Source organism: Acipenser ruthenus, chromosome 4 (assembly GCF_902713425.1).
Source record: "Acipenser ruthenus chromosome 4, fAciRut3.2 maternal haplotype, whole genome shotgun sequence".
NCBI lineage: Eukaryota > Metazoa > Chordata > Actinopteri > Acipenseriformes > Acipenseridae > Acipenser > Acipenser ruthenus.
In genome coordinates this window covers 89771173-89798575 of record NC_081192.1, presented here as the reverse complement: position 1 = coordinate 89798575, position 27403 = coordinate 89771173, and the positions used below count along the sequence as shown (strand labels likewise).

The following is a 27403-nucleotide window of genomic DNA, read 5'->3' as shown; positions in this document are numbered from 1 at the left end:
GTCCCAATGGCTTTTACCACATGGCTCCTTCAGGTGTACTCAGAACAAGGAGTTTACAAGTTCCTGGCCCTCATTTCAGATGATGTCAGTACTGTACATCCCATGCCACTGCTGTAAATAGAAAATTAGAGCTGTTTGATGAAAAAGTAGGTCACCATGACCCCAACCATATGTAAAGTGTGACACACACGTACATAGGGCAGCTTTTTCCATTATCCCCATATTCTGATACTCTGAATAGTAACGTTTATCACAATTGGAATCACAGAATACATATGTGGTACAGAGTATGAAGCCAAAAAGTCACATGATCCATTTTAGGATCACAGGTCAAAATGAATGGTTAGATTTTGCCTGAACACTAAAAATTTAAATGGTTAATGAGATTTAGCAGTAGTTGGTGCTGTGGCATACAAGCCCCCCTCCTTACAGGATGCTTAATTAAAAACAAGCAAGTGGTGTTCTAATTCGTTACAGGTGCAGTGACACTACTGTGGAAAGTAGAACCACTCAAACTAAGCTGTGGTCCAACTTTCACGGGAATCTCATATAAAATATTATTACTGGAGTAAAAAAATGTATTTATTAACAGTTGGTATAGATTAATTCAAGTTGGTGGCCTAAAATGCCTCCAACAGAAGGTGAGCAGCCAAAATAATGACCAGTGACCATCACATCACAGTATTTCCCAGAAGATCTGAATATCAAAAACTTCATGAATCATCTCAGCCAAAGCAGTCCACGTCTGAAGAGCCTACATTTATTTAAGGGTTATTTTTGACTACTGCACAAAGTACCATATTTTACTCACACTTTAAGAGTAACGTTTTATTTTTTTAGTAGGGTTCTTCATTTAAACCTCACAAAACCTGTTACTTCTACAACAGCTTGCACGAGCAACATTATCACTACTCCCCCATTTTCACATTGCAGCTTTATAAGCACATTTGGTTCACATTATGGCGAGTTGCTTAAGATTTTTTTTTTTTTTTTTTTAGTCTACTAAACAAGATTCGTTGGTTAGCAGAAAAATAGAATATAGATACAGAACTAGATCATAATTAGGGCTTCTGATTTTCAGTGTTTTCCGCCAACTTCTACTCTCCTTGAGTGTTAATAGTAAAATTGATTTAATTTACAGGGATTTTCAGTGAAACACATCACACAGAACGATTAGTCGCTTATTAACATGTTGCAATCTCGTTTGTATGTCCTGCTTGTTAATAAAAAATGAAGGCTTGGCCAATTTAGTTGTTTCACAGGATAATCCAGTGATAATCCTGAATGTTTTGGTAGCTTTGACAGAGCCGAACTGAATTGTGAATTCGTGCTTGAGCACAGCGGTGAAAATGTATGTTAACTCTATTCAGATACCTGCATGTAGCATTTCCAAAAAGGAAAAATAAACAGGCTTTTGATACTTAAAGTGTATCCTGTTTCATGGATAGCCACATGATTATCACTAGATAACATATTATTTAGGCTATTAGGGACAAGACTGTTACAATAAGGAAATACTGGCCACATGGAGTGCTAATGCATTGATAAGCAGTATGTAGGGTACAGTATGCCCATTTCAAGTTCATTTCCCTGATGATTTCGATTTCATTGGTTTGTTACAAATCAAGTTGTTTGTTGTGTTTGACATATGCCCTACCATAGTCAATTCACACCAAACTATACAAAAGGAATCTTCATCACAGCCTAACAAAATAGACTTGTAATGTAGCTGTATCTTTTTAATTCTTCAGATAATCAAGTTAAATCAAGCACCTCATTGGGAAACTGTGCTAATAAGTTAAATAACAAAACCAAAAAAGTATATTGTATTTGTAATACTGAAGTATTTGTTTTTTGTTTGTTTTTTTAGATTCAATATAGATGTTTAACCTAATAATTACAATATGTGAGGCTTAAAGTTTCTGAAGATTTGTAAAAGCAACAAGACTATGTATTTATTTTGGTATTTCTTTAATAAACATTTGCCAGAAAATGTCTTGGTACAAAAGCATTTGTTTTTTTTAACAGGGATCATTTTTACCAGAGCATTTGATTTTACAAAGGAAAGGGACAGAGAAGGGGAGGGAGGGTTTACATATAGAACAGAATTTATGAAATCTGTTTACATAAATAAAGATTCCTGGCTTTTTCAGTTCAATTGTAATATCCACAACAACACTGACAGTGGGTCACAGACTGTCAGTAATCTTTCAGTACAAAAGTAGTTTTCCCAAAGAAGCGATCAAAACATCCAGTGCCTTCAGTACGATTTATAGGCTTGGTCCAAATCTATAGAATCTCATATCCTGTGCACAGGCTGTCCAGCTTGCTCTCCTAAATTTGGTGCCTGGTTCAGCAGTTAATACTAATCTGCCCAAGACCAAAGTAATTAAAAAAAAAAAAAGCTAAAAGGACAGATAAAATTTATAACCTGGTTTAGTATAATGTACACTCAAATGTGAACATTTTAAAAAGGACAGCAGTATAATTGATTAAAAACAATATGAAAAGGTATGAGCATTTTTTTTTCTTTTTAAATCTTATGCATCACTGTCTCTCTTAAAAAAACAAAACAATTGTCTTTCACGTCTGGTAAATTATTAAGCCGTGTTAAAAAAAAACCCAAAAAAAAAACAAAGAATCCCAGCTTTGAATGTGCCCAAGAGCCTTTTAATACCAGTCTTCAAGAATTGATCAGTATGGTAGCCCCCTTCCTCTTAATGTTGAAGTGTTCATGTGTGCCCTATAGCCCTGCGAGTAGGCACCACCTTGTGAGGGCGATCCCCAGTTCTGCCCATGCACAGGACCCCCAGGAAGCATGTTTTCTTGCCTGCTCATCCCATGGTTATAACTGTAGATGTTTCCTGGCATGCTAGCAGCGCCAGTACTTTCTAGGTTACTGCTATTTGGTAGCACTGGCAGAGGGCTGTGGTTGTACTCGAATCTGTGGTCCTTATCCCCACTAAATAGCATGGTTCCTCCACTTCCTCCTCCTCCACACCCAGAGTAGTTGCTGCCGTCGCCATAGTTGCTGCCCACTGAGCTCGAAAAGGACTCTGGGTAGCCTGGGGTATGTGGCCTGCCGACACCACCAGTGTGAGTTGTAGCTCCACTACTAAACATCTCCCTCAATGAGTGTGGAGGTAAGCCGCCGCCCAGGAAGCTGGCTCTCTCCCCTGCCCCTAAGTGGCTGCCCCTGAAGTCGTCACTGGTGTAACTGCTGGCGGAGAATGAGGAACTCCCAAAGCTCTCCCTGTACTCACTGCCCGGTTGGTAGGAACTTTCTTGCTGGTACTCTGGCTCTGGTACACTGTGCTGGGCAATCAGTTGCATCAGGGCTGCCTTCACTCCTGAATGGGGATCAGCAGAGCCCATGGTTCCTCTGTAGTCCAGATCCTCTGTGGTGGGAGGGGGTTCTGGAGGCTCTGGGGGACGCTGGTCTGGAGGCAGAATCAACGGAGGTTCTGGAGCAGTGGCATTATGTTGCAGGTCAGCATTATCGGCCAAACCTAAAAGAGTACACACACATTGCTATGTTAAAGCTTGCTTTAATATTGTGGGTAAACTGTCTCGTTTGGTTCATTTTACCAATAAAAGGGATAGCGTTACAGATAGATATGTTATTTCTATTCTCACAGCATCTTTTCTTACCATTACCCTCACACCATCTATCTTGATGTATGACATCTGATTATTTTATTGCAAGAATCATTTGAGTAAAGAAAAAAATCATATTGCAAAGACTTTTCAGACCATGTACAGTAGGGAATCCCAAATTTGTATGTGCATACTACCATACTGTATATCAAAATATCTTAATTCTGTAGCAATATCAGGAGCAATGTACAGAAATGATGCGGAATGACAAATATAAAAAGAAAGCATTGTCTCAAAAAAAAAAAGATTGTAGGAGGACACTAACCATAAACAGCGGTTAGTTAAACCTAAACATGTTATCAATCACAAAATCAAAGGTTGCAAACAAAGTTATGTTTTCCCTTGTAGTTTCTGTGTCTTGATGCATTGGCATTATAAAACATATCTAAAATGTGTTGAAGTGTTTACCTGGTGAAGGTGAGGGGCTGGGCTCCGGGGGCTGCCTGGGCTCCGGGGGCTGCCTGGGCTCTGGGGGCACATCATTTCCACTGTTAATCTCTCCTTCTACTGGAACACTGTCTTTTTTCTGCATCTGCTGAACCTTTAGGAGCTGAGCCAGTAGAACTGTGAATGCACTCTGAATGGCTGTGGGAGCTGCGTCCCCCTCCACCTTAGGCAGGGCTTGCTGTGGAGGCGTGCGTGGGGCCGAGGGGACAGGAGGCTGGGTTACCACTGGCTGAGGCTCTTGAGGCTTCTCTGTGGAGGCCAGGATCCCAGCTGGTAGGGACATGCTGTTCAGTTGCTGCAAAGTCTCTGGGTTCACATTGATGTTCATGACTTGGGCAAATTGAGCCATGCTAACTGTGTTCTTGGACTGAAGCAGGTTCAGCAGAATTGCCAGTTGATCCTGGGTTAGCTGGGGTCCAGTGGCTTTAATATCTGAGAAAACACAAGAACAGAGATGTGTTGAAGCATAATGATGTAGATATGATTGTGTCCCTACAATACATACCAACACAATAGCACATCTATACCATAACCTCTTTTGGGTTTGGTCATTAAGATTTTCCCTGATATAGAACAAGTAATGCAATAAATACATAGGTTAGTGAGGATGTAATTCTAATACTTAAATGTTGACTTTTCTGTGTAATCCAACCCCAAACTAAGATTTTTGTTAAATAGTAAAATTTTAACCACATTGTGCTATCATCAGAAAGAAGATACAATTAAAATAAAAAAAAACACATTAGCAAAGCGTATATGGGGGAAAAAATGATAACATGTAGTCTCCTAAAATATTAGTTTCATATTAGTTATACGGAATGTTCCCTATTGCCTACTGCATGGAATGCAATATCATATCAGCTCAAATTAAGGTGCTTATTCAGGACAGCAACATAAGCAACATATGTAAACATTTCTACATTTCCATAATTCATATTTAGAAGTTATAAAATGACTACCTTTAAAAGTGTATTGGAATTTTTTTATTTATTTATTTTTTAAATAAAAATGTAGTGTGCCCAATTATTTTACCACCAGCCCTGTAGGTGTTCACTAGGCGCCTGACCAGTAGGGTCCGCTGTAGCGTGATGAGGAGAAACAATCCTTGACGGTTTTGCTTCACTAACCCATGGAGCGTCAGAGCCAATGCGACACTCCCTCGGGAATCCCCAGTGAAGAACGGCGACTTGTTGAGCCACTCAGACCCCCGTGTATTGGAATTCTTCTACTACAGAACATACACAATTATTTCTACTACTGTTCACATCAGAGTAGCAGAGATGCTAGGGAGTCCAATCAAATCATTGAAACTCAAATAGGATATTTCTTTATTTTTTATCTCCCCATCTGATTATCCTTCTTTCTAACCACCAAGAAAACATTTGCAGATTATTTTAAACCCCTAGAATCACATCGCTGTTCCACAAGTTAAGATAGCCATTTACAGAACATACATTAGCCGAAACATTCGTCCAATGTGAAGTTATAAATGAAGATGAATGCGGCTCTATGGGACATGCCAGTAAGTGCATTACAACTGAGCCAGTATGCCGGAACTTTATTAATATGACCTATTGTATTTTTTTAAAGTCGTGTAAAGAAAAAAAAAAATTCAACAAGATAAGGCCAAGGTAATCATCAAACTTAATTATGAGCATAATGTATTGCATACTTTATTTCTCCAAGCAGGATATTTTTCATGTTTTCATTTAAGCTTTAAACTGCGTGCAGGTAATGCTGAACAGACACGTCTTTGCTGAATGTTTTTCACTTTCACTAAAGTATTGCTATGATTTGGTATTTTTCCAACTACTATTTTATACCCAGTTTTCTGGTTAAACATATCAAATGTATTTTATTTTGGGATTAGTGTTTGTGAATTTGACATCCACTGTTCAGTAGTTGCAGCCGCACAAAGAGGCATGCTGGTGTATCTTTATGGCCAGCAGCAGGGCAACATTGATGACTTTCAGCGCTCCAGAATTACATAGTAAAATATGGAGATAACTGGTTGCCTGATCAATATAGATTTTGAATGACTTTATATATTTAAAAAAAAAAATGTATATTTGGTATTTTTTAACTGGCTGGCACCTGGACTTTAAAAAAGTCTGCATAGATCTGCAAATAATGAAGATAGGCTTGACTTCTATGTCCCCGACTCAGTTAGACTATTTTTAGATGAGTTTATGAATGACTGCATCAGCCATTGATGTCAAAACATCCTTACTGCATTATCATCTGTTCATGGGATTTAAATTCAGAATATGGTTTCTACCTGTTGTGGAGACTGGGGACAGTAACACAATGTGTTGGACCTTTTTTTATTTTAATAATACACTCAAATGCCCAGGCATAGTTTCAAAGGACTTATAATACATAATTGGAGAAGCAGTTTTTACTGTGGGAGATGTACAGGTATATGGGCATCTCCATAATATAATAAAGGTAGGCAGAGCAAAGTGGGGGGGAGGGGGGGGAGAGATTACATAGCAAGTAAGCAACTTCCGTCTCCTACAGTAATACAAATAATTTCAAGCAATAAATACAGAACTGTGCACAACTAAAATACAAAAACTTCATATCCCGGAAAGTACCAATGTTCACATTATATACATGATGCTTGATTAAATGCACAAATATAGCTCCCCTACTCCTATCCAGACAGGCAGAGTAAGCAGACCATTTCGTGTTACATGTGCAATAGAGTTTATTAGTAAGCAGCTTTATCAGTAGTTTATTTCATAAACAATCAGAAATACAGTGTCGTTTACTGACCTAGTCCTACACTAGAACTGCCCTGAGATTTCTGTTGAGTAGGTTGAAGGCCTTGAGGGGTATTGTTCCTGCTGTCATCCATTCCCAAAGCCAGCTCCTTTCTGGGGACTTTGGGGGCTGTCATCTCATCAGGCATTTGCTTCTGACGCCTACGTTTTTTGCTCCAGAGCTCATGGCAATCCTGCCATAGAGGGAGGCTGTGAGGTAAAATAATAACAATTACATAATTACAAATCTTCACCATAATAAAGAAACATCCAATTGAAGGCCACAAAGCTAAACCTTTCAGCTTCAAAAATCGGATTTTTAAACAAATAATATTTCAGTCATTAAAGTACCTTGTTATACCAGGAATATACCAATAGCATCACTGGAAACCACATTATTTGTGTCACACAAGTCGGCAGTGTAAACTAGAAATATGTTTCCCCACAGTTCTTTTCACAGATAAATCATTTTGTTTCATGACAATAATGTTTGGTCCTATTAGGTCGGAGGTCAAGGTCAAATGCCTTCTGAGATACTAGTATTAGCAATTGGAATAGCACTGTGGTGGCACCCGATTGACCATTACATATAAGCTCCCCTCATAGGGATGATTAAAAATGTCTCATGAAGCACCCTTAGGTTGATTTGGATTGCCTTTAGACAAGGACTCCAACAACAGAAACAATAACTTACAACAAAGTCACAAGTGCAAATCTAAGCACTGTATAGGTTAAAAAAGGAGAGACAAAATGCTTAGATTCATACTCAGGAGGAGGCATTTTGACAGGATCCACATCCTTCAGGAACTCGCTCTGAAGAGCCTGCTCAGCTGTGCAACGTTTGCTAGGATCCAATGCAAGCATATGATCAAAAAGATCTAATGCAGTTGAAGGAATGCTAAAGAAAAAAAGGGGGGGGATTTATTTCAGAAAGAAACACAAAAAAAACGTTTCATGCTGCATTAATGCCTTGCTGGTGTAATTTATTTAAATAATGCATCTCTCTTTCAGGACCACTGTAACAATCACTTCAATAGGTCAGGTGATGCAAAAATTGAGTGAAACTGTTTTCAGTTTATTTTAGGTTATCATCAGAAAAAAAAAGAGAGAAAAACTTACAATGCAAATTCTTCCCTTAGTCGTCTCCGATACTGTTTCTTTGGTTTCATGGTGTTGAAATAAGGGAGCTTTATTACATCTGGCCAAACTGCGGGACATGGGCTGCCACAGATTCGACTGAAAAAATAACATTTATACAGAAACACATTTATATTTTAATCATCCTGCATCATTTCAGGTATTTAGTAGGACTAACATTGTAATAGCCACAAATTCATTTAAACAGTGTAATACGTTATTACCATATTAAATCGCAACCAGATCACACACTGCCATTTAGTTACATATTTACATCTACAGTAGTTTGTCTTAAAACAGTTACTCACACATACAGAAATGAATGTGCAAGAAATAAGTTAAACTAAAAAAAAACAAAAACACTACAGTTCTAAGACTATTTGAAAGTAGGCATACAGGAATGTTACAAAGTAATATTGCAACATTTAGGCACAACAAAGGCACGTAATTTGGAAATTATTTCTTGTGTTATTCAAACACAGCAAGCAGTATAAAGTGTTACAATAATTTGACAGCATAAGGTTAACCCACAATAAAGATGAAACTTTCCGGTTCTTAAGACTTAACATTGTATGACTCTTACCTAATAAGCTCCAGCTGAGCAAGTTCCTGGTTTGCTTGAAAAATAGGCTTCTTTGTGAAAAGTTCTCCTAGGATACACCTGTAGACAAAATGGGACATGAGAGTTACTCAACAATTATATATATAAAAAAAAGATGAATTATAGAAAATTGGAAAGAGAAGGGCCACACTTATTTTCTCATTGCAAAGCTTACCCGCAGCTCCAGACATCAATCGCTGGGGTGTATCTCTCCTCTCCCAGCAGCAGTTCAGGTGGTCTATACCACAGAGTAATGACTTTATTGGTGTATGGGCGGCTGAAATACAGAAATAGAGAATTTGCTGTAAATGACACACTACTCATGTAAACATACCTTTTGCTGTTCACTGGCATCTGACAAGGCAAAACCTTTAATAAATAAAGCATGTTCACGGAAATACCGATAAGCTTTGCTGCAGTTTAACTGTTTTAACGGATACCAGCGGTTTTAGAAGACAGGTCCTTAAATCAAAATGCAAGCTTGGAACAGATATCTTGACTGTAGTCAGTAACGTCCTGTTAATTAAATGGTTGTTGATTGTGAGCAGTTTAACAAACATCCCCAGCTGTCTTAAGATTATATTTTGCGACTTTGAGTTGAATGCTTAAAACTATAAACTAACGAATTGTGCCAAATGTTTAAATCTACATAAAAACACATTATGTAGACTTTGCCCTGAACAAAAAACGTAACACTTTTTTTTTTTCTAATGGCACGGTTATGTGCAAGCTTTATGTCTAATCACAAATGACTTTACATTTAAATCAATATTGCTTAAACACAAGCTACACAGTCAAACAATACATCTGGGGCCACAACAATTCCTATGGTACTGGCAATACTCTTTGAAAGCAACTGACTCCAGTACAATTAAACAGATTTACCTAAAGGCAGCAAGACCGTCAGCCAAGGAGCTGGAAAAAGACTGCCCAGTAAAGAACTAATTATTATTTACACACTCAAGTAACTGATATACCAGCTTATGGAATGTAACATGACATTGAATTATTAACAAGAAACAAAATCTAAAACATAGGACAAAAACTTCACAGTATCAAATAAAAGGTCAATTCGAACATGCTGAATCGTTACCAAGATGTCCTATTTACAGTTACAGTACATGCAGAAATACTCACACAAGCACAGTCCTAATAACGCTGTAGTCAGAGCAATAGTTTGGGGACTGCAAGGTACAGTATGTGCTTCACTGCATAACAACAAGTGAAAAGGCATTATGGGGAAAATGGGAGTCACGCTGGCCATAAAGGAGTAAAACCGTATCTGCTATAAAGAGAGGACACAGTAATGTACTGTTTGGTACTGTACAAACCAGAACACCAATTTCACTTGAACAGAGACAGCCTTTACCTTTCCTCTGAATTGTAGAGTCGTGCAAGACCAAAATCTGCAAGCTTAATCTGCCCCCTAGTGAAAAAAAAAGAAAATGAAAAAAAAGTGACATTTTATTCTGCAATATCGTGAATTTCAATTTTCTGTATGAAAAGTTTATGGTTTCATTATAAATTAGTCACAGAATGGATATTTGTCAAATACTTTCAGGTTTTCCCCAGAATTAATTTATATGCAGCTTTCCTCTATTATAAAGAAATATAACCTTTTTCTTTAATAATGTATAAAGTTAGCTTGGTTTTGGTTGTTAACGGTGCATTTTCTGATTATAATCCTTATTTTAATGTGAATCCAGGCAATGCATGGCACATTAAATGCGGTTTCCAATTCTGAACAAAGTATTAAACCTTGCCATAATCTAATTAGAATAAAAGTTCAAAAGGCACATCTGAGCTGTGTGTGCCGAAGTGCTGGTCTTTGGTTCTCTAGTTCAGGTCCTCAAACTTGTGTCTGGGGGTGTTTCGACTAGTACCAATTTTGAATAGGGACCGTGAGCTGAACAGAAAAGGCAAAAAAACACAAACAAGAAACAAAAACTATACTGCAGTAAAGATAGTTATGTACAGTATATTGCCTGTAAGTATCACAATGCCAGTCTCACCACAACAGTTCAAATGACATTACATATGTGTTTCCGCAAGTTTATAGGCTTAAGTTTGAGAACTTCTGCTCTAAGACCAAGACTGATCCCTAATGGGAGGCATTCCAGCACAATCCAACTGCGAGCAATCACTTAAAACAGTGAATCCAGGGCTATTACACTGCTTGCACTGCACAGGTTTCAAGTAAAATAAAAACTGTTTTGACCAAACTGAAGCTAGAATTTATTTTCTTTTTTAGAACATGATCTTTCTTTCCTACAATATCAACAACAAGTAGTAAATAAAGAAAAAAGGTTACCTTAATCTTCAATAATAGAATAAAAAATACTTTAATTTAATAGCACATGGACTATTAATGAACAATTGCTAAATCTCCAGACAGTTGTCATCATACTGACAAGCAGTCGGACACTTTTAGGAGGACTTTCATCCTTAAAGGGATTATTATTTGCTCAGTGCTTTTTCTGTCTGTACAACAGCATCCCCCAGCGGCTAGTTTTATTACGGCTGATAAATACAACAAATACATAAATATGATGTTACTAGTTAGTTTACTGATTATTATCTTACATTTTTGGGGCAAATACGTCATGTATTTCATGGGGGGGGGGGGGGGGGGGGGCTACGAGTACACCAACACCATGAGCAATTCAAACATTACCTTACCTGTTATTAAGCAAAATGTTTGAACACTTGATATCTCTGTGTAAAAAGTTTTTCTTGTGGCAGTAGTCCAGTCCTTCCATTAGTTGTCTCATGAATGATTTTATGTGGCTTTCATTAAAGTGAACTAATCCTGATTCCAGCAGGCCCATTAGGTCATGGTCCATGTATTCAAACACGAGGTAAAAAGCACCTAAAAGGAAACAGTTAACATGGTTAGGAATTCAACCAGGGCATACCAGATCTACTCCAGGAAAAGCTCTTGAGGCCAAACTGATTCAATCTGGGTTCAACTGGGGAGAGGGTCGTGGTAAGAATTAGTAATGTGATAAACGTGGTGGTGCCCAGCCCAAAAGTAGGTTTTGACATTAAATAAATGTGCCGCATGAACATCCTCCACTACACACATATACCTTGCTTCTTTATTTCTGCAATGTATAAATCTCTGTAATGCATACCCATCTTCTACCTATTCCCTGCTATACACACTTCAGCAATGTCTTCTCTACACAGCCAAAACAGATTGCTGACCTATTTTATTTTTCACATGTATTATGTGCATTAAAAACGGTTATATTATAATATAGTTCCTTTTTTTTTGTTTTGCATAATACATATATATTGCTGCTGCTTCTTATTCAGTTTGTCAGTTAAAACAGAAACCAATGTCTTGGAAATACCTTTGTCCTTCTTGAAGTCCAGTGCATCCTCCTTGTCGGTCACAATCTCCTTCATATTGATGATGCTCTTGTGGTTCAGCTGCCGGAGGATTTTGATCTCACGAATAGCAGTGATAGGAAAGCCTTCCTTTTCGTTATCTAATCGCACTTTCTTCAGCGCCACCATTTCAGCTTGAAAAAACAAAATTATATATATGTAGGGCTAGTGATCATTTGTTTCAAAATATAACGTTTTAAGTTTCACAATTTCTTTCTACTTATTCAAGCTATTTCTATTTATTTTTTCCTTGGTGCAGGAGTTCACTCGAGTGAACATTAAATGAGATGTTCAAAGCCCAGACTGCATCGCCTTTTGTTTGGCAGCATTGAAGTCTGAGGAGTTAAGTTTAAATCAACTTACTCTAGTCTTATTTAACATAAAATCAATGTTCATGATCCACAATGAGAAACATTGAGAGTTTAAGATCCACAGTTGTACTGTATTACTTAGTTATTTGGTTCTTGCTCTATACAATGAACAGGTCTTTTTGCTTCAAAATATAAAACTGCCCATCAACAAGTATTCCAGATAGGAATAGGATTTATTATTATAATTTTTTTTTTTTTAAACAAATCCAAAATACCAAGTTAAGCAGGATACCCCTGATAGCAATCTGATATCCAAGTAAGTTTTTACCTGTATCCTTGTCTTTTGCTTTGTAGACTTGTCCATAAGTGCCCTCTCCCGTTATTCCAAGGATTTCAAACTTGTCCACACAACGCTTTCCCCAGTCGATCTCTGTCTCTTTTATTTCACCAAACCGAGGCCCACAAACTCTTCAAATGAAAAACAATATATGCCGTATTAACACAACTCTTTGACAATCTGAGTTCGTATATATTTTTACTGATCGTAGGCAGAAAAAGAGCACATGTCCAGTAACGTGCCATAATTAAAAAGCAAGCATGTCACCCACCAAGGCTGTAAATTCTAAACTAGAGCCCTCAGAAACATGAAAAACTCAGATTACCATGACCTATATCCACATGTAAAAATATAAGTTTGACAGACGGACATTCTTCATATACCCTCACAATCTGATGCCCATACCAAGTTTTGTTAGCATTTTCTTTTTGAGATACATTTAGAAATGTAACTGTGACATATGTAAAGTACGTATAGACAGGCAGGCACCACAATATATCCTCAGATTCTGAAGAATGTCTTTATTTAGTCTCATTTACCAACTACATAAGCCATTCCCTAGCTATATGTAAAAAAACAGCTGGCAAACAGGATTTTAAAGCGTTGGGGGTAACATGTATATGTCACTGGATTGTTTTAGGAAATAAAACCATCAAAACGTGAAATGACCCCTGCCCTGGGAAACTTGCAATGCTTTAAGGATAAAGAAAGCAATATTTGTGTTTCTGCAAAACATCCAACTGTTAAAATAAAATGCTGCCACCAAACTGGCAAAGAACCACTGCAGTCTAAAGTAATTTTCTTGGCAGAGAAAGATAAATCAATGCTCCCTGTAAATCACTGGCTTAGAAGCTACTTAACATCTAAGAAGAGAATATAAAACTGTAGACGCTGCATGGCAGTGCAGTCAGTAGTCATTTTAATCCTTGCCTGCTTCCTATGCAGTCTACCAGACTTACTTTGGTCTCCGTTTAATGACTGGCTGAGCTGCTGGCTTCTTATCCTCTGGACTGTTTGGGGAAGCAGGAGCTCCTCCTGTAAGTTCGGGTGGTAGAGGGAGGTCGCTGAGTAATGGGCGAGGTTTTTTCTCTGGCTTCTTCTTGGCTGACTTTGCTGAACTTTAATACAAAAAAAAAAAATAATAATAATAATAATAATAATAATAATAATAATAATAATAATAATAATAATAATAATAATAATAAATCACACAGTTTATCACGCATTTAAGTTTCCACCCCCAATCAGAAGATTTACAGTAGTTTTAAAGAAAACCTTGATATATATTTCAGTGCTTTTCATGTCTTGCATGGGAAAACCTACCATTTCAAAACAATCGCTCCCCCTCCCATTTTATCATGTCATGTATTCGGGTCAAGATAAATGTATCAAACGTACCCTCCTCTCAGTGAGGGTTATGCAATCCCAATACAAATAATTCAACCCACCTCACAAAGACATTTTAAAAAGGGAATGCTTGACACACAGCTAAGTAAATAGATCAACAGGGGAATATAAATGTATGATAGGGCAAGACATTGAGAGACACTATTTGCCTTTATTAGGAGAGAATGAAAAACCTGGAATATTACTAAGCATACTGTACCAAACAGCAGCTGTTACTTGCTATCCATCTATTAGCTCCATTCAGAGAGATTATCAATATTCCTATAGGCCTAACATAATATTTATGATTGTATTTGAAATAATGTAAAAATGTTATTTATGTTTCTAAAGTAAAAATGTTATTAATGTTTCTAGTGTAAAAGTGAAACTCACTCACTTTGGTATTTTAAATGGATAAATTAGATTATTATTATTATTTATCTTTTTTTAATCGTAATTTACTCTTCATGGTAGGTGATCGATTACTTATTTTTAATAGCTTAATCTGTCACAATTTAAAAGACTGTATTCCATGTTTATTTCAAACCCCCTAGTCGTCGTCTTCAATTTATTCAATTTTAATTTTTTTTTCCAAAATCGATTAAATCAATGTTTATTTTAGAAAGAATTTACCTTTATCCTATATAAATTTATTTCAAATGTATTTATTTTGGGGGAATTCGAAGTTTAACGAACATTACTTATTAATACTGAAAATTAGCAAAGACTAATTATATTGTTTAAGAGTAAAATGATGTGAAAACATTAAAAAAGTTAATGAAATTTACACATTTGTGGTTGTATGTGTTCTTGATTGTTCAAAATATTTCAAAAGTTAGAGGTGTATAATTTCATATTTATATTGAATTTCTGTATTCTTTTTCTACAGTATGTTTCTGTAATTGATGGTAAACGGTACATGCTTCTCTTTTGACTTATTATTTCTTAGCAGGCAGGCACCCTTATCCAGGGTGACTTACAATTGTTACAAGATATCACATTATTTTTTACATACAATTCCCCATTTATACAGTTGGGTTTTTACTGGAGCAATCTAGGTAAAGTACCTTGCTCAAGGGTACAGCAGCAGTGTCCCCCCCACCTGGGATTGAACCCACGACCCTCCGGTCAAGAGTCCAGAGCCCTAACCACTACTCCACACTGCTGCCCTAAACGAAGTATTTTGACAAACTTTTGACTAAGTATTTAGATCCCAAATCATCCATCATATGAAATAAGCAACACTGTGAATGACAATGCAGTGGATGTTTATTTATGTATTTGTTCTTCACACTGTTGGTGTGCATACACATTTGAACAACACATTTCTTGGACTATCGGGCAACGTTTTAGCCGAATCGATTGTTACTCCTCATTTTTATTAAAATTCCCATGTTGCCCAAGCCTATGAATATAATGCATCTACATTTACAGTAAACTGTTATATGGATAGAATCAGTGCTTTATAAAGTACAGTATCTAGTATGAATTAAGTATTACTAAAATAAATGACATATTTAACTGTTTTTTTACACTGTATATGGTGAACATGATAACCACACTTATTTGTTTTCCCACTAAACTCTTTATTACACACTCTCAGCCTCCTTTAGAAGTTCAGATTGCATTTCACTGTAACCTTGACTTGAGTCCCCTTTGTATGTGCAGTCCTGGTATATATTTCTATTGATGAAGTTGTGTACTGTTTAACTAACAAGTACATTGCAAAAAGACGAATGAATGCAATACTACTGTACATAGTTTACTGCCTACCTCTCCCGTCATCTTTTCTGCTAGTTCTGCTAGGTTGCCAAGTTTACCTGCCTCTGAATTAAGACAGCAAAGTTTAATCCCAGACAATTTACTCCATATTTGCAGTCATACAAATGCACTAACCTTTCAGCATCCACGTCCTCGGGTAGCACAGGGGGCAGAGGTAGAGGGGGCAGGGTCGAGGTGGGCAACACTGTCGTTCTCTCTTTCTCCTTGCCTCCCAGGCTGCCAGACACAGGGGGTTTCTTCTTTTCCTTGGGCAGCTGGGAAGACTCTTCCTTCCCTTTGTTCTCTCTGGGGGCTACAGGAGGGGCTGCTCGTTTGCTAGTCCAATCGGCAGGGGACCGAGTCTCCACCTGGCCCTCTGTTGAAGGCCCCTTGGCCTTAGCAGGCTTCTCTGGCGGTGGGGAGGGAGGCCTGTCCAGCCAGAGTTTCTTGGGCTCCTTCACATGGTTTGTCAGGGAGGGCTGGGGTACAGCAGCTGGGGTGGCGGCTACAGCAGGCCCTTTAGCAGGTGTGGAGGCGTTGGAGTTCTTGGCCACAGTGCGGGCTGCTTCAGCTGCCTTGGCCTTCTTCTGTTTGCTGAGTTCGGCTGCCAGGCTGCTCTTGAAGGTGAGGGTGCTGGGGGAGATGCTAGATTGGCGGCTGCGTGAGCGTGAATGCCGGTGTCTGCTGCGGGACCGGGAGTGACGGGCCGAGTAGGGGCTGCGGCTCCTCGACTTCCCTACTCTTCTGGAAAAAAGAAGTGACAAGAAGACATTTTAAGCGAACGTAAAGGTGTGGGAGACAAACTGAATTAAAAGTCGGATTCTCATGAAACAGCTTAATAGTATTACTGTAAACAGACTGTCTTCCCAGTAGTAGACTACCATTGCCTTCATTTCTAAAGATGGGACTTCGATGGGTTGTTTATAATTTATGTGTAAAGACATTATAATGTACGGTTTTGTACAATGTCTTTTTTATGACAAGTGTTAACCCTCTAACACTGCTACTGTAATTTCTAGGGAGTGTGATATATCTCAGTTACAATACTGTGTTCTTGATAATTGTATCATGGTCATTTTTATATATTACCACAAGTTATGGGAAACGATAGTGTTGTGCTTCAACATGACGGAATGAAGACAAGGGGTATTTTCTCCAAATAAACAAGAGAATATATACAGTAACTCAAAGTGGTCTGTTTCTATAAGAAACTTGACCTTAATATGGCAGCCATGTTAGGACAGGGGTCGATGTCATGGTCACCAACACAACTAGCACACATGCTTATGCAAATATGAAGTCAGCACTGTACCTCAAATGGTCTTACGATATAAAGGGATCACAAAAGCGTTAGGTCTTTATCATTTCTCAAACAAAAGCTCACATAGTTGTAACACCTCAACTTTAGTTGCAAGTCAAAGCGGGAAGCAATATCAGACGTTAACCTGGTAGACTAGCCAATACCACTTCAAACAAACCAAAGAATACCTTTTTATAATAAATGAGCTTTGAAAGAACACCACTACAGTAAGCCCACAAGAGGTCAAAGTGTAAGTTTGTAGGGTCGGGGTGTATGTAGCATCTTTCATATGCAGTAACAAAAGGTCCGATATCAGTGCACTGAATCAAAAGCTGGGCCAAAATGTTGATTTAAACGAGACAGTATCAGCATAGTACCTTGTGCTATGACTAGGGCCATGGAAAATTCAAGATTTCACAGAGCTTTTCACCAGCTTTTATTATGTAGAAACCATAGACAACTACATAGAAAAGTCTGCAACAATAATAAAACTACGACTAACAATAGATATTATATTTATCATGGTAGAAACAGCTCTCCGCTGACAGTAGCTGTCTGGCATCAACGTGCTTTTTGTTACTATGGGAAAAGGGTCAAACAAATACCGGCTTCATGATTGGAGGAATTCCTCATACTGTACAGTGACGTAACATGCGATTCAGAAGCGGGAGTTTTAAAAGTGTTGTTTACATGGTGCAGATGTATTAGCTTACAGTGTATAATTAACAATAAAAATGCAGACAGCTGATAAATCCAAAAAAGTGAAATTCATTTCAACAGAACATCGTGCTCAGAGCTACGAAAAGGGGACGTTGCATGCAGATGGTGGTATTTAGTTTTGCTCAACATGTAATGTTCATCTAAGGTACTATTGACAAGCATCTAGACAGTGCAGTACACAAAAACAAAAAAATAAAACTAGCAGTTCAGGCTGGACAATTACCAAACAAGCAGGTCACAATCACGGGGCTATTTAAAAAGAGCACAGATAGTAGAGAAGCACGTAACGTCAACACGTTTGAATTGACTTCAGTGCAGCAAACATACCGATACAACAGCTGGACAATGAAAAACGACAACGTTTTTTAACTATAAAAATCCCCAAATGTGGACCCCTGCCTAACAGTCAGTGTGTTTACATGAGCATAAGAATTCCAACATTTTTCGGAAAACTACTTCCAATATCAAAAGTCATGTAAACATAGTTTTCAGAAAATGTATCGGAATATTCCATAAGTCAGTTTTCGGAAAACAGCACCTAGAAATGTCCGATTAAATTCCAAAAAGTAACAAAATGTATATCATGTAAACACACTTTTCGGAAAACTTATTCCAATAGTGTACTGCACATGTGCAAACTTTGACCTTCATTCCTGCACATGGTTTTAGAAAACAGAGAAAATAAGAATAATCTGTAGTCAGTCTCCATGCATCCATCTGTCTAGTTAGGGATAAAGTAATACATTTGTTAAAGTCTGTATGTATTTGTTAATAGCCCATACTGAAGCAGCAAATGTTTTTCATCTTTAAAATGACGTGATTATTTAAAATAATGTCTGCAAAAGAAACTGGTAATATAGAACAGGATGAGCTGTTGAAAAGGCTGATTGTACATTGTGGGGAATCTGAATAGAGGTATAGGACAGTAATCTTTGAATTTAAGACCCGACAATTCGATAAAGCACTTATTGGATTGGTCTCCGTTTTATCGCAGAAATGTCCGGTCTTCAAATCATACTTAGGCTACTACAGTACTTTGCATGCGAAAATATCCTGCATTTTCCGAAATCTTGAATCCATGTATACAGTTGAATTCTAATTAGACGTCTACAAAGAGTTTGTAAAACAAGAACTTGATTTAACACCTGACAAGCAAGCTCTAAAACAACTGAACAAATTGCTTGACTGTAGAAGCCCACACGATGACATGCTTTTCATTGCACAACATGCAACACGATTCATGGATCTTCTTACATGGTTTGAAGCACGTAAGGTTCGAATTCACCTTGTTTACAACAAGGTAATGGACTTGCTCCATTGGAGTTAAGGGCAGGCAAAAGCACACCATAGCCATTCAGAAGCAATTAATAAACACAGGCTTATTTAAACAAATAGCAACCAAACTCTGACTACTACTGCCCCGATGCTCGAAAATCCAGCATCCATTTTTTTCAACCAGTAGCAAACTTTTTGAACGCTATTCGAGTTCTCAACCCACAAGTGTCAGTTTTGGATGTCACATCTTTGCCATTAGATGCAATCCCTGATTTCACACAAGCTGTAGAGATGAAATTGAATCTTACAAGCACCATGCCGCTGAAAGTGACAAAAATGTCAATATTGTTGATTTCTGGGTGAGGTCTGAAATCAGATTCCCAAACATGGCAAAAATTGCACGCTGCTTTTTGTCAATTCCACCAAAACTCTGGATGCAGAACGAGCAGTTTCAGCATATGGACAGGTTTTTACACCACAAAGACAAACCATGAGTGTTGAAACTGCAACAAGATGCACGATGCTGGCCTTCAACAAATAACTAGTTTTCTGCTCACGGGCCAGATAATTATTTTGTGTGTGTGTGTGGGGGGGGGGGAGGGGGGGGTGTGTGGGGGTGTGCGGGGGTGTGCGGGGGTGTGCGTGCAACACGCTAGATGGATAAAAAGTTGCATACGATTTCTTCTTGTTTTTCCTGTTCTTGTTCTTCAGATTATTTTATATAGGTTGATTCGCTCAAGTAGCACGATGTTATGTGGTTTTAAAACGTAATATATAATTTAGTGTGTGTAAAGAAACACAAAGTTTCTGTTTTGTCACTTGCACTTAACCCTGTTTTAACAGCAGTCAGCATAACGCTATACAACACAGTCTGTTTAATTACTGTATGAATATAACCTAAGTTTTAAACTTTTACAAAACTCAACAATGTTGCCAGATTTGTCATTCATCCTTGTTTTGTTTTAATCAGTTTTGTCTGCTTGTTACTTTTTTCAGCCAACACATTTAAATGACCCTTGTTTGTTACATTTTAAAAGATTGTTTTAAACGTTACAATGTAAATGTTGACTCAGTAGCTACTATTAAATGTTAAAATGTTTCAACCTATGTGACTTTCTTTGATGCATTACTAATTTTAGGCAACTTAATAGAAACTTTTTTTTTTATTTAATAAAATGGCATTTCCGTGATAATCTGTGAAATGTATTGTTTTTTTATTGTAATTCGTGAATTTCTTGAAAAAGTACAGTGAATTTTCCATGCTCCTAGCTATGACCTACCAATGATGTACCTGTACAGTAGCTGTAAGGATCGTTGGCCAAGATTGATTATACCTATTGTACATGTACACTAAATTAAACATCTGGGAAAAGTAGGACTAAACAGATTTAGTCACATAAATCATTAAGATCCAATTGCACCAACATGGATTAACCACTAACCCATTTTAAATCAAGGTTTATATTTTAATCATGTTGCACAAAAACTTTAAAGCGTTTTTTTTTTTATTTAACCCTGGTTTAAAATGAATCCAAGGTCAAACATTTCTTAACCCAAGATTAAAATATAATCACATTGCACCAGTAATTTTAATCCAGGTTTAAATGTGAAAAGTGAATTAAATTTAAACCTTCCTTGGAGGTGGTTTCAACTTGCACATAATGGCAGCAGACCAGTATTTATTTACCTGACAGACACACTGATAATATCCTCAGAAGTAATGGTTTTCCTTGGGATGAGCTTTTTCACTAGGATGAATTGCACATGTTTTACCCACGAAAGGAATAAACAAACATCAAAACAAAAAGACTGCTTCAGTTCTCACACCCTCATTACAATGGTAGATCGATCTCTTAAAAAATAAAATAAAAAAATAAAGTACCTTTTGTGTCAAACAACGGCACAATCGGTCTCAAATTGGAGAACATGAAATGCTAGTCAGGGCAAATCTCACCCAATGAATATTTAGTAAAACCCTGTAGTCACAAACAAATAAGCTATAAGCATGCTTATAATAATAATAATAATAATAATAATAATAATAATAATAATAATAATAATAATAATAATAATAAGTTAGTCATGTATAGTGTTTATATATCATGTGTTGTACAATTACACATTTTTAAAAGGTAATGAAAATGAGTATGCAGCATGGTAATAAGTATACACATGTACGGGTGTCGATAATTAAAGAATAAATTGGCCTTAAATGAATGCTCATTCCAGATGTATTGTCTTCAATAAATGAATACTTTCCATAACTTTGTAGCTGTTTTGCCTGAAACACCGTAATCAAGAACAATAAAATAAATATATTACAATTTACCACTTTAGGTATAAACACTTTGACACTAAATGTATGCAAAGTAAAGCAGCCATTATTTGACTTAATTTCTTTCAATCAAATCTTCAGAGTGAATTCAGAACAACCTGGTCAGCATCACTAGAGACCGGGTTAAGGGTTGTAGGATACTGTAGCCACAGGCTGTATGTGGGGCCTATGTTTGGTGCTTTTTGATAATTACTATATAATGCATCATAGTATATGATGAGTAAAAATAATAGGAATTAACTTTTTCTTATGCTTGAACTGTTTTTGTTTACATTTGCTTTTATCCTTTTGGAATCTGGTGTATACAAATAATGACTGATTGATAATTACAAATCTAGGATTACCTGCTTAATCCAAGATTTACTAATCCTGGTTTACATTTTGGTGGTGCAATGTAATTGATTAACTAATCCTAGTTTAGCACTTTTTTTTAAATTCAGGTTGGTGAAATCGTCCCCAAGTCTTGAAGAGAGTTTTTCAGAGCCTTTTGCTCGACTTGTGTACAGTAATTTGGGCGTATGTACATAATCGTGCAGTAAATCCATTTTAAGCAACTAAAGCAAAACAATGGAAGTATTAAGTGCTTTTTTGATTCAATACATAAACTATGAGATCCACCTATAAATATATATATATATTTTCAAATGTGTTGCATATCATACTGCAGATCACAAATAAAGTGGTTTAAAAGGTTGTGACCACAGCAAACACTACTCTCAAAAAGGGGTAAAACTGTATCCAATCTTTGGTGAAATTGAACAATCAAGCACATTTACACATTAAAAAGTAAGTTATAACATTTAAACATAGTTAAACTGCTTTCATTTTGGAAAAATATACACAAACCATGTGGGTAAACTGATCTTGGCAAACAAAATGGGCAATATGACATTTAATTTTTCTTGAGGCACTTTTTCCATCTTATCCCATGTTTGCCATTTAAGGCACCTAGCATTAAACAAACTAATGAATTGCACATTCAAAATAGCCTATTCTTTAGCATGAGTATGATATACTGTAGGCCTACAAATTCAGGTACTGCACACAGTGCTCCAACAGATTTGATCAGATCAGTGGAAAGGTGCATGTTTGTGTTTAAAGTTACTCCTAGACAAGTGCAAGATTTGACTTTTGTTTGGCAGTTTTTTTTTTAAAATTTTATTACTGATCTGCATCAACTGTACTTTAAATGGAAGCAAAGGTTAAAGTTTTATCAAATTATACCCAAATGCAATAGAGTAAGAATCTATGAAAGTGGAGAAGGCTGGTTTAAATTCAAGACAGTTGTGGTGTTTGTTCACCATGTAGAGTGACACAGAGAGACAGGTATGTGGATGGACAATCAGTAACTTAGGGTGCACATTTTGAATAAGGACACCAAGAACAAATGATCAAATATATTACCTCCTCAAACTGTAGAAAAAAAATCACTATGACCTACATCCACTGTATTCACATGTATAAGTGTAAGTTTGACATATGGCAGACAGACAGATGGCTCCATAATCTTAAAATTGTTGTGTAGTTTTTTTGTTTTTTTTTATCACTACAACTGAATTCAGCATTATAGGATAAATGTAAAATGTGGCATGCAGGTACGCATAAAAGAAAGACAAACAGGCAAGGAACCTCCTAATATCCCCAGATTCTGCTCTCAGATTTGCTGAAGAAAATCCTAACCAAGTTTTTATCACAAGTGGATTTCCACACTATGTAAAATACTATGACATCATACCTGTAAATTAGGTAAAGACAAAGACAAACATGCACCAATAGCAGGAATAGGATATTTCTCATTAACAGTGTGTAACAATTATCAAATGTTTCTTTTTGTGCAACAGATTTTTTCTCTTACTGGAAACCATTTATGTACTGTGCTGATTACTGTAACTGAAAAGCCCACAAAACCGAAGCAAACAGAAGTTACTTCCAACTGCTACACATGTAATTTCAAACGATGCACAAATCAAGTATCTGGATTTTGTTTTATTTAGTAAGCATTATACATTACTTTAATCCACCTTGCATTTTTGACATTACAGGGATAAAAATAATACTACTGAAATTACTATTACAAATAATAGTATTGCACAGCTGTTTCACCCATTCCACTTCCAACAGCTTGATTAGCCACAGTGTAACAAGCACAGGTTTGTCTTAAACACATAGTAAACGCAAGAATGGATCAAACTGCTATGCAAGGAGTCTTATTTCCACCACTGCATTAAATGACTAAAAATCAGATGACAGTTACCAGATACCAATCCACAATGCAAATATATGAACAGGAGCAGGGGTTCCAAATCTGTAAATTGATGATAGAGCCAAATTCTATTTCAAATAATATATCTATCTAGACCTGCCAAACCAAAAGACCAATTAATTTAAATAATAATAATAATAATAATAATAATAATAATAATAATAATAATAACAACTGTTCTCTCCCAGTCTGCTTGCTAGATATCAATACCAGTAAAGCAGACATGGAAACAAATGTCAAATTATCCTCCATGCACCTGTAAAATAACTGAAACCTATATTGACTAACAAGTTCAGGTTGTAAAGTACAGTTCACCTACAAAACACAAGCTGTATGCTGTATGACAGACCTGGGGTCAATAGCAGAATTATTTTCTGAAATTGAAATTACAATGCTATTTGTCCAATTACAATGATGCTGCAGTAATTGCAATTATAAATTACCAATTCCACTAAAAAGTAACACATAGCTACGACACATTCATTTATTCTACAAAGCAGAAATCACAGGTACAAATACAGAAACATACTTTAAGGTTTTCTCAAGCAAATAGGTCACTAAAAAACAAGTGGTTGAAAATACCACTAAAATATGGAACTGTGACTGCTTACGCTTGGAAAGGTCTGTAATTGAACTGTAATGTATCAATTATATGACAATTCCAATTAGAACTCCAATTAAGCAGTTGTGCCAGGGTTCAACTACAGTGACACTAATTACTATTGTAATTGAGCCAGGTCTGCTGTGGGAGGAGTTGTTACTGATGCGACAAATTGGTAGGAAACTTACTAAACCTGACATTTGTGCTGTGCAGTGTTTGCTGCTATTTTTATTTTTGTAACTAAACTACTGAAGTTTAAACTAGGGATACCGGTACAACACTAAACTGGCCAGCACGTGTTTGGGGGCTATGCAATAAACCATTCTGTATTAAGTACAGTAACATCAAGTTCACCTCTTTGAATCAAGAATGATGAAACAAGGATCCAGAGGCGTTGGAACAATTTTTATAGTGGGGGTGCTGAAAGCCATTGAACAAAACTGTAACCCCTCTATATGATGGAAGTCATGCAAAGCCAGGGGTGCTACCTAACCCCCAGCACCCCTGCAGGGATCTGACATATTGGCTTAAAGTCCAAGGGTCTTGTAACTCCAACCGTGTAGTTTTAAACTTGTTTAAACACTTAGTATTACACATATATATATTATATATATATATATATATATATATATATATATATATATATATATATATATATATATATATATACATATATATATATATACATATATATATATATATATATATATATATATATATATATATATATATTACACACATACATATATACTATTTTTTTAACTAATAAAAACATTACGGAAACACTGTCTTTGACAAATAATTACCAGGCCCAGTTCCCATTATAGGCCTTGTTTCATGAAACGCAGCGTTAATCTTGTAACGTTAAGATGTAACGATCTAATACTATTGTAACGTGAAATTGGATTTGGTGGAAATATTTGTTTAACTTAAATGTGCTACTTTGAATGTAGTTGTGTTTACTTCGAAGAGAAAACACAGGTGCAGGGTGGACCGTGTGCATGTGTGTCTTACCTGAGATCGGGGCTCGGGCTGTAGGATTTTCTGTAGGGACTTCTTGATCTTCGCCTGCTGTTGTACGGACTCGAAGTTATTTCCCCTTGTTCATACGGGCTGTGCCGGTTATAACTGGGGGATCTGCGTCTGCTGTAAGGGCTGGGAGACCGATGTCTTCTGTTGGAATACGAGCTAGGCGACTTCGTAATGTTGTTGTACGCAGCGTACATCTCAGAGTCTCTGCCACCATAATGTGGGCTGGGGGATCGTCTCTTGCTGTAACTAGGGCTCTTTCTAGCATTAAACTGGTTGTAACACCCACCAATAACTGGGGACTGGTTCCCATAGCCCTGGCCGTAAGTCACATAAGGGCTGTCCTGCTTGTGCCCTGGGCTTACTGACTGTCTCTTTCTGTAGGCCCTGGGTTCTTCCCTGTCGTCCCTGTAAGCTTTTGGGGTGTCCCTGTAGGCAGACGGGGCCTCCTTCTCCGCTTTTGATTTATTACTTTTGTGCGGTTTTGCCTCCCTTTCCTTTTTGTCCACGGAGATGGGCAAGTTGTGCTTTTTCTTCCCGTTGCTGTCAGTGCTACGGGTGCCATCTCTGGCCTGTTTGTTACTACTGGTGCTGGCCCAGGGTTTAGAAGGGCCCCCCTCCCTCTGATGGCTGTCCTTCTTCTTGTGCTGTTTTTCCAGCTTGTTCCTCTCTGTGGATCGGCTACTGTGTTGGCGGGGCTCCTTGCCTGGGTTACTGTGCTCTTTTCTCGATCTCCTCCCTTGCTCGTCCCCCCTGTCGCCGCCGGGCTCGTCCTCATTCAGACTCTGCAACAGAAGCCGCTGGTTATGCGGCTCAGGCTTGGGAGAGGGACTCCCCGAGAAACGCTCCGACTGGGAGCTGACATCGTCATACTCCACCAGGGTCCTGAGCTCTCCGTCTCTCTCAAACACGGTCCTCCGCTCGCTGCCTGGCTCATTCAGTGACTGCTGCACTCGTTCCCTGCCGTATTCGCGCTTCTTGTTTCGGGAGGAGGAAGATCGCTTCTTCTCCCGGCGTTTCTGATCCTGAGAGAATAGCTCTATTCCTCCACTGGAGCTTGGCGATTTAACTCTCTTCTCCTGCCGGGGCTTTTTGTGCTCAGAGGGGCTCCGTCCCCGACCCTCTTGCACCACCTCCGAGCTCGGCATTTAATATTCAGCCCGCTCAACTGGGTATTTGTATTGACCGTATTGATCTGGTTATACGTGTAATTCAAATGAAGAATGACATGTAATTAATAGACACAACACCAGTATTCCGGCTGAAGAGCCAACCAGATAAATCCTCGCTGTCCTGTATATCCACAACGTGACCAAACAGAAATAAATAAAATAAAACAAAAAGCAGTCAATTCTAATCCATAGCCGGCAGTTTGAAAAACTATTGAAATCACAGGCTTGAAAAACGCATTCCAAACGATGTCCGTGTACTCGATTACAAGAACAAAACAGTATCCCGGTTGTGAAAGTTTTGGAGAGGTAATCAAATGGAAAGGATCGCTTTCTTAGTTCATAAACTTCCTGCAGCTCCTGCTGCCACCATCCCTCTCCAAGCTGCGGCAACACGGAAGTGTCTCTCTCTTCGGTCAGGCACAGAGTTCACTTAGTTTCAACTCCACTTCGGCAGATTCAATACAAAGTCATTTTTAAAGGACCGTTTTATTCTTGGTTTCAGAAACCAAGTGTAAACTACGTTTGTAAAGCAGAAGGTCCCAGGTTGTTATAAAAATAATCCTTTGTTTTCTTTTTCCCCACTGTAACCGAATTACAAAAAAAATGTTAAGAGTTGCTGGGGAGTTTAGTGGTTACAACTGTCTTCTGTCGCTCTCTTACGTCACTTGAATAAAAGAAACACCGGATAACGAGTTAACTCCCACAAAACTGGAAGGAAAAACAAAAACACTTTTTTTTTTCAAAAATAAATTTGAAACCGTTTCCAGTGTTTCAGTCTAAGACGCTTTTATTTAGGTTGTATGGCTTAAAGTATCGTATATGTAACAAATCATTTGGGAGACACAACGGAATGAGAGCTGCGACATGGCTGCCTTCTTTCCACACTATACCGGGAACATCCGGCTAGATGTGA

General features: G+C 37.5%; 1 protein-coding gene across 1 annotated transcript; it reads right to left on the bottom strand.

Moving 5' to 3' along the window:
- Positions 1-919: 919 nt before the first annotated feature.
- On the bottom strand, positions 920-27403 carry LOC117400202 (cyclin-dependent kinase 13). The gene is made up of 14 exons (XM_033999768.3): positions 25304-27403; positions 15931-16539; positions 13608-13766; positions 12640-12779; positions 11964-12134; positions 11287-11476; positions 9977-10033; positions 8783-8884; positions 8590-8667; positions 7989-8105; positions 7636-7767; positions 6883-7079; positions 4066-4536; positions 920-3509 (listed from the first exon to the last, which is right to left on the bottom strand). Exons 1-14 carry the CDS (start codon positions 26464-26466, stop codon positions 2695-2697), a joined length of 4401 nt encoding a protein of 1466 aa, XP_033855659.3. The 5' UTR covers positions 26467-27403; the 3' UTR covers positions 920-2694.

Excerpts from the sequence above, each read along its gene's own strand:
- LOC117400202 (XM_033999768.3), bottom strand. The coding sequence starts at position 26,466 with ATGCCGAGCTCGGAGGTGGTGCAAGAGGGTCGGGGACGGAGCCCCTCT. Across the intron at positions 8,106-8,589 it reads GCTCAGCTGGAGCTTATTAG|TCGAATCTGTGGCAGCCCAT; the intron begins GTAAGAGTCATA and ends TTATTTTTTCAG. Across the intron at positions 7,080-7,635 it reads GTCAAAATGCCTCCTCCTGA|CCTCCCTCTATGGCAGGATT; the intron begins GTATGAATCTAA and ends TTTACCTCACAG.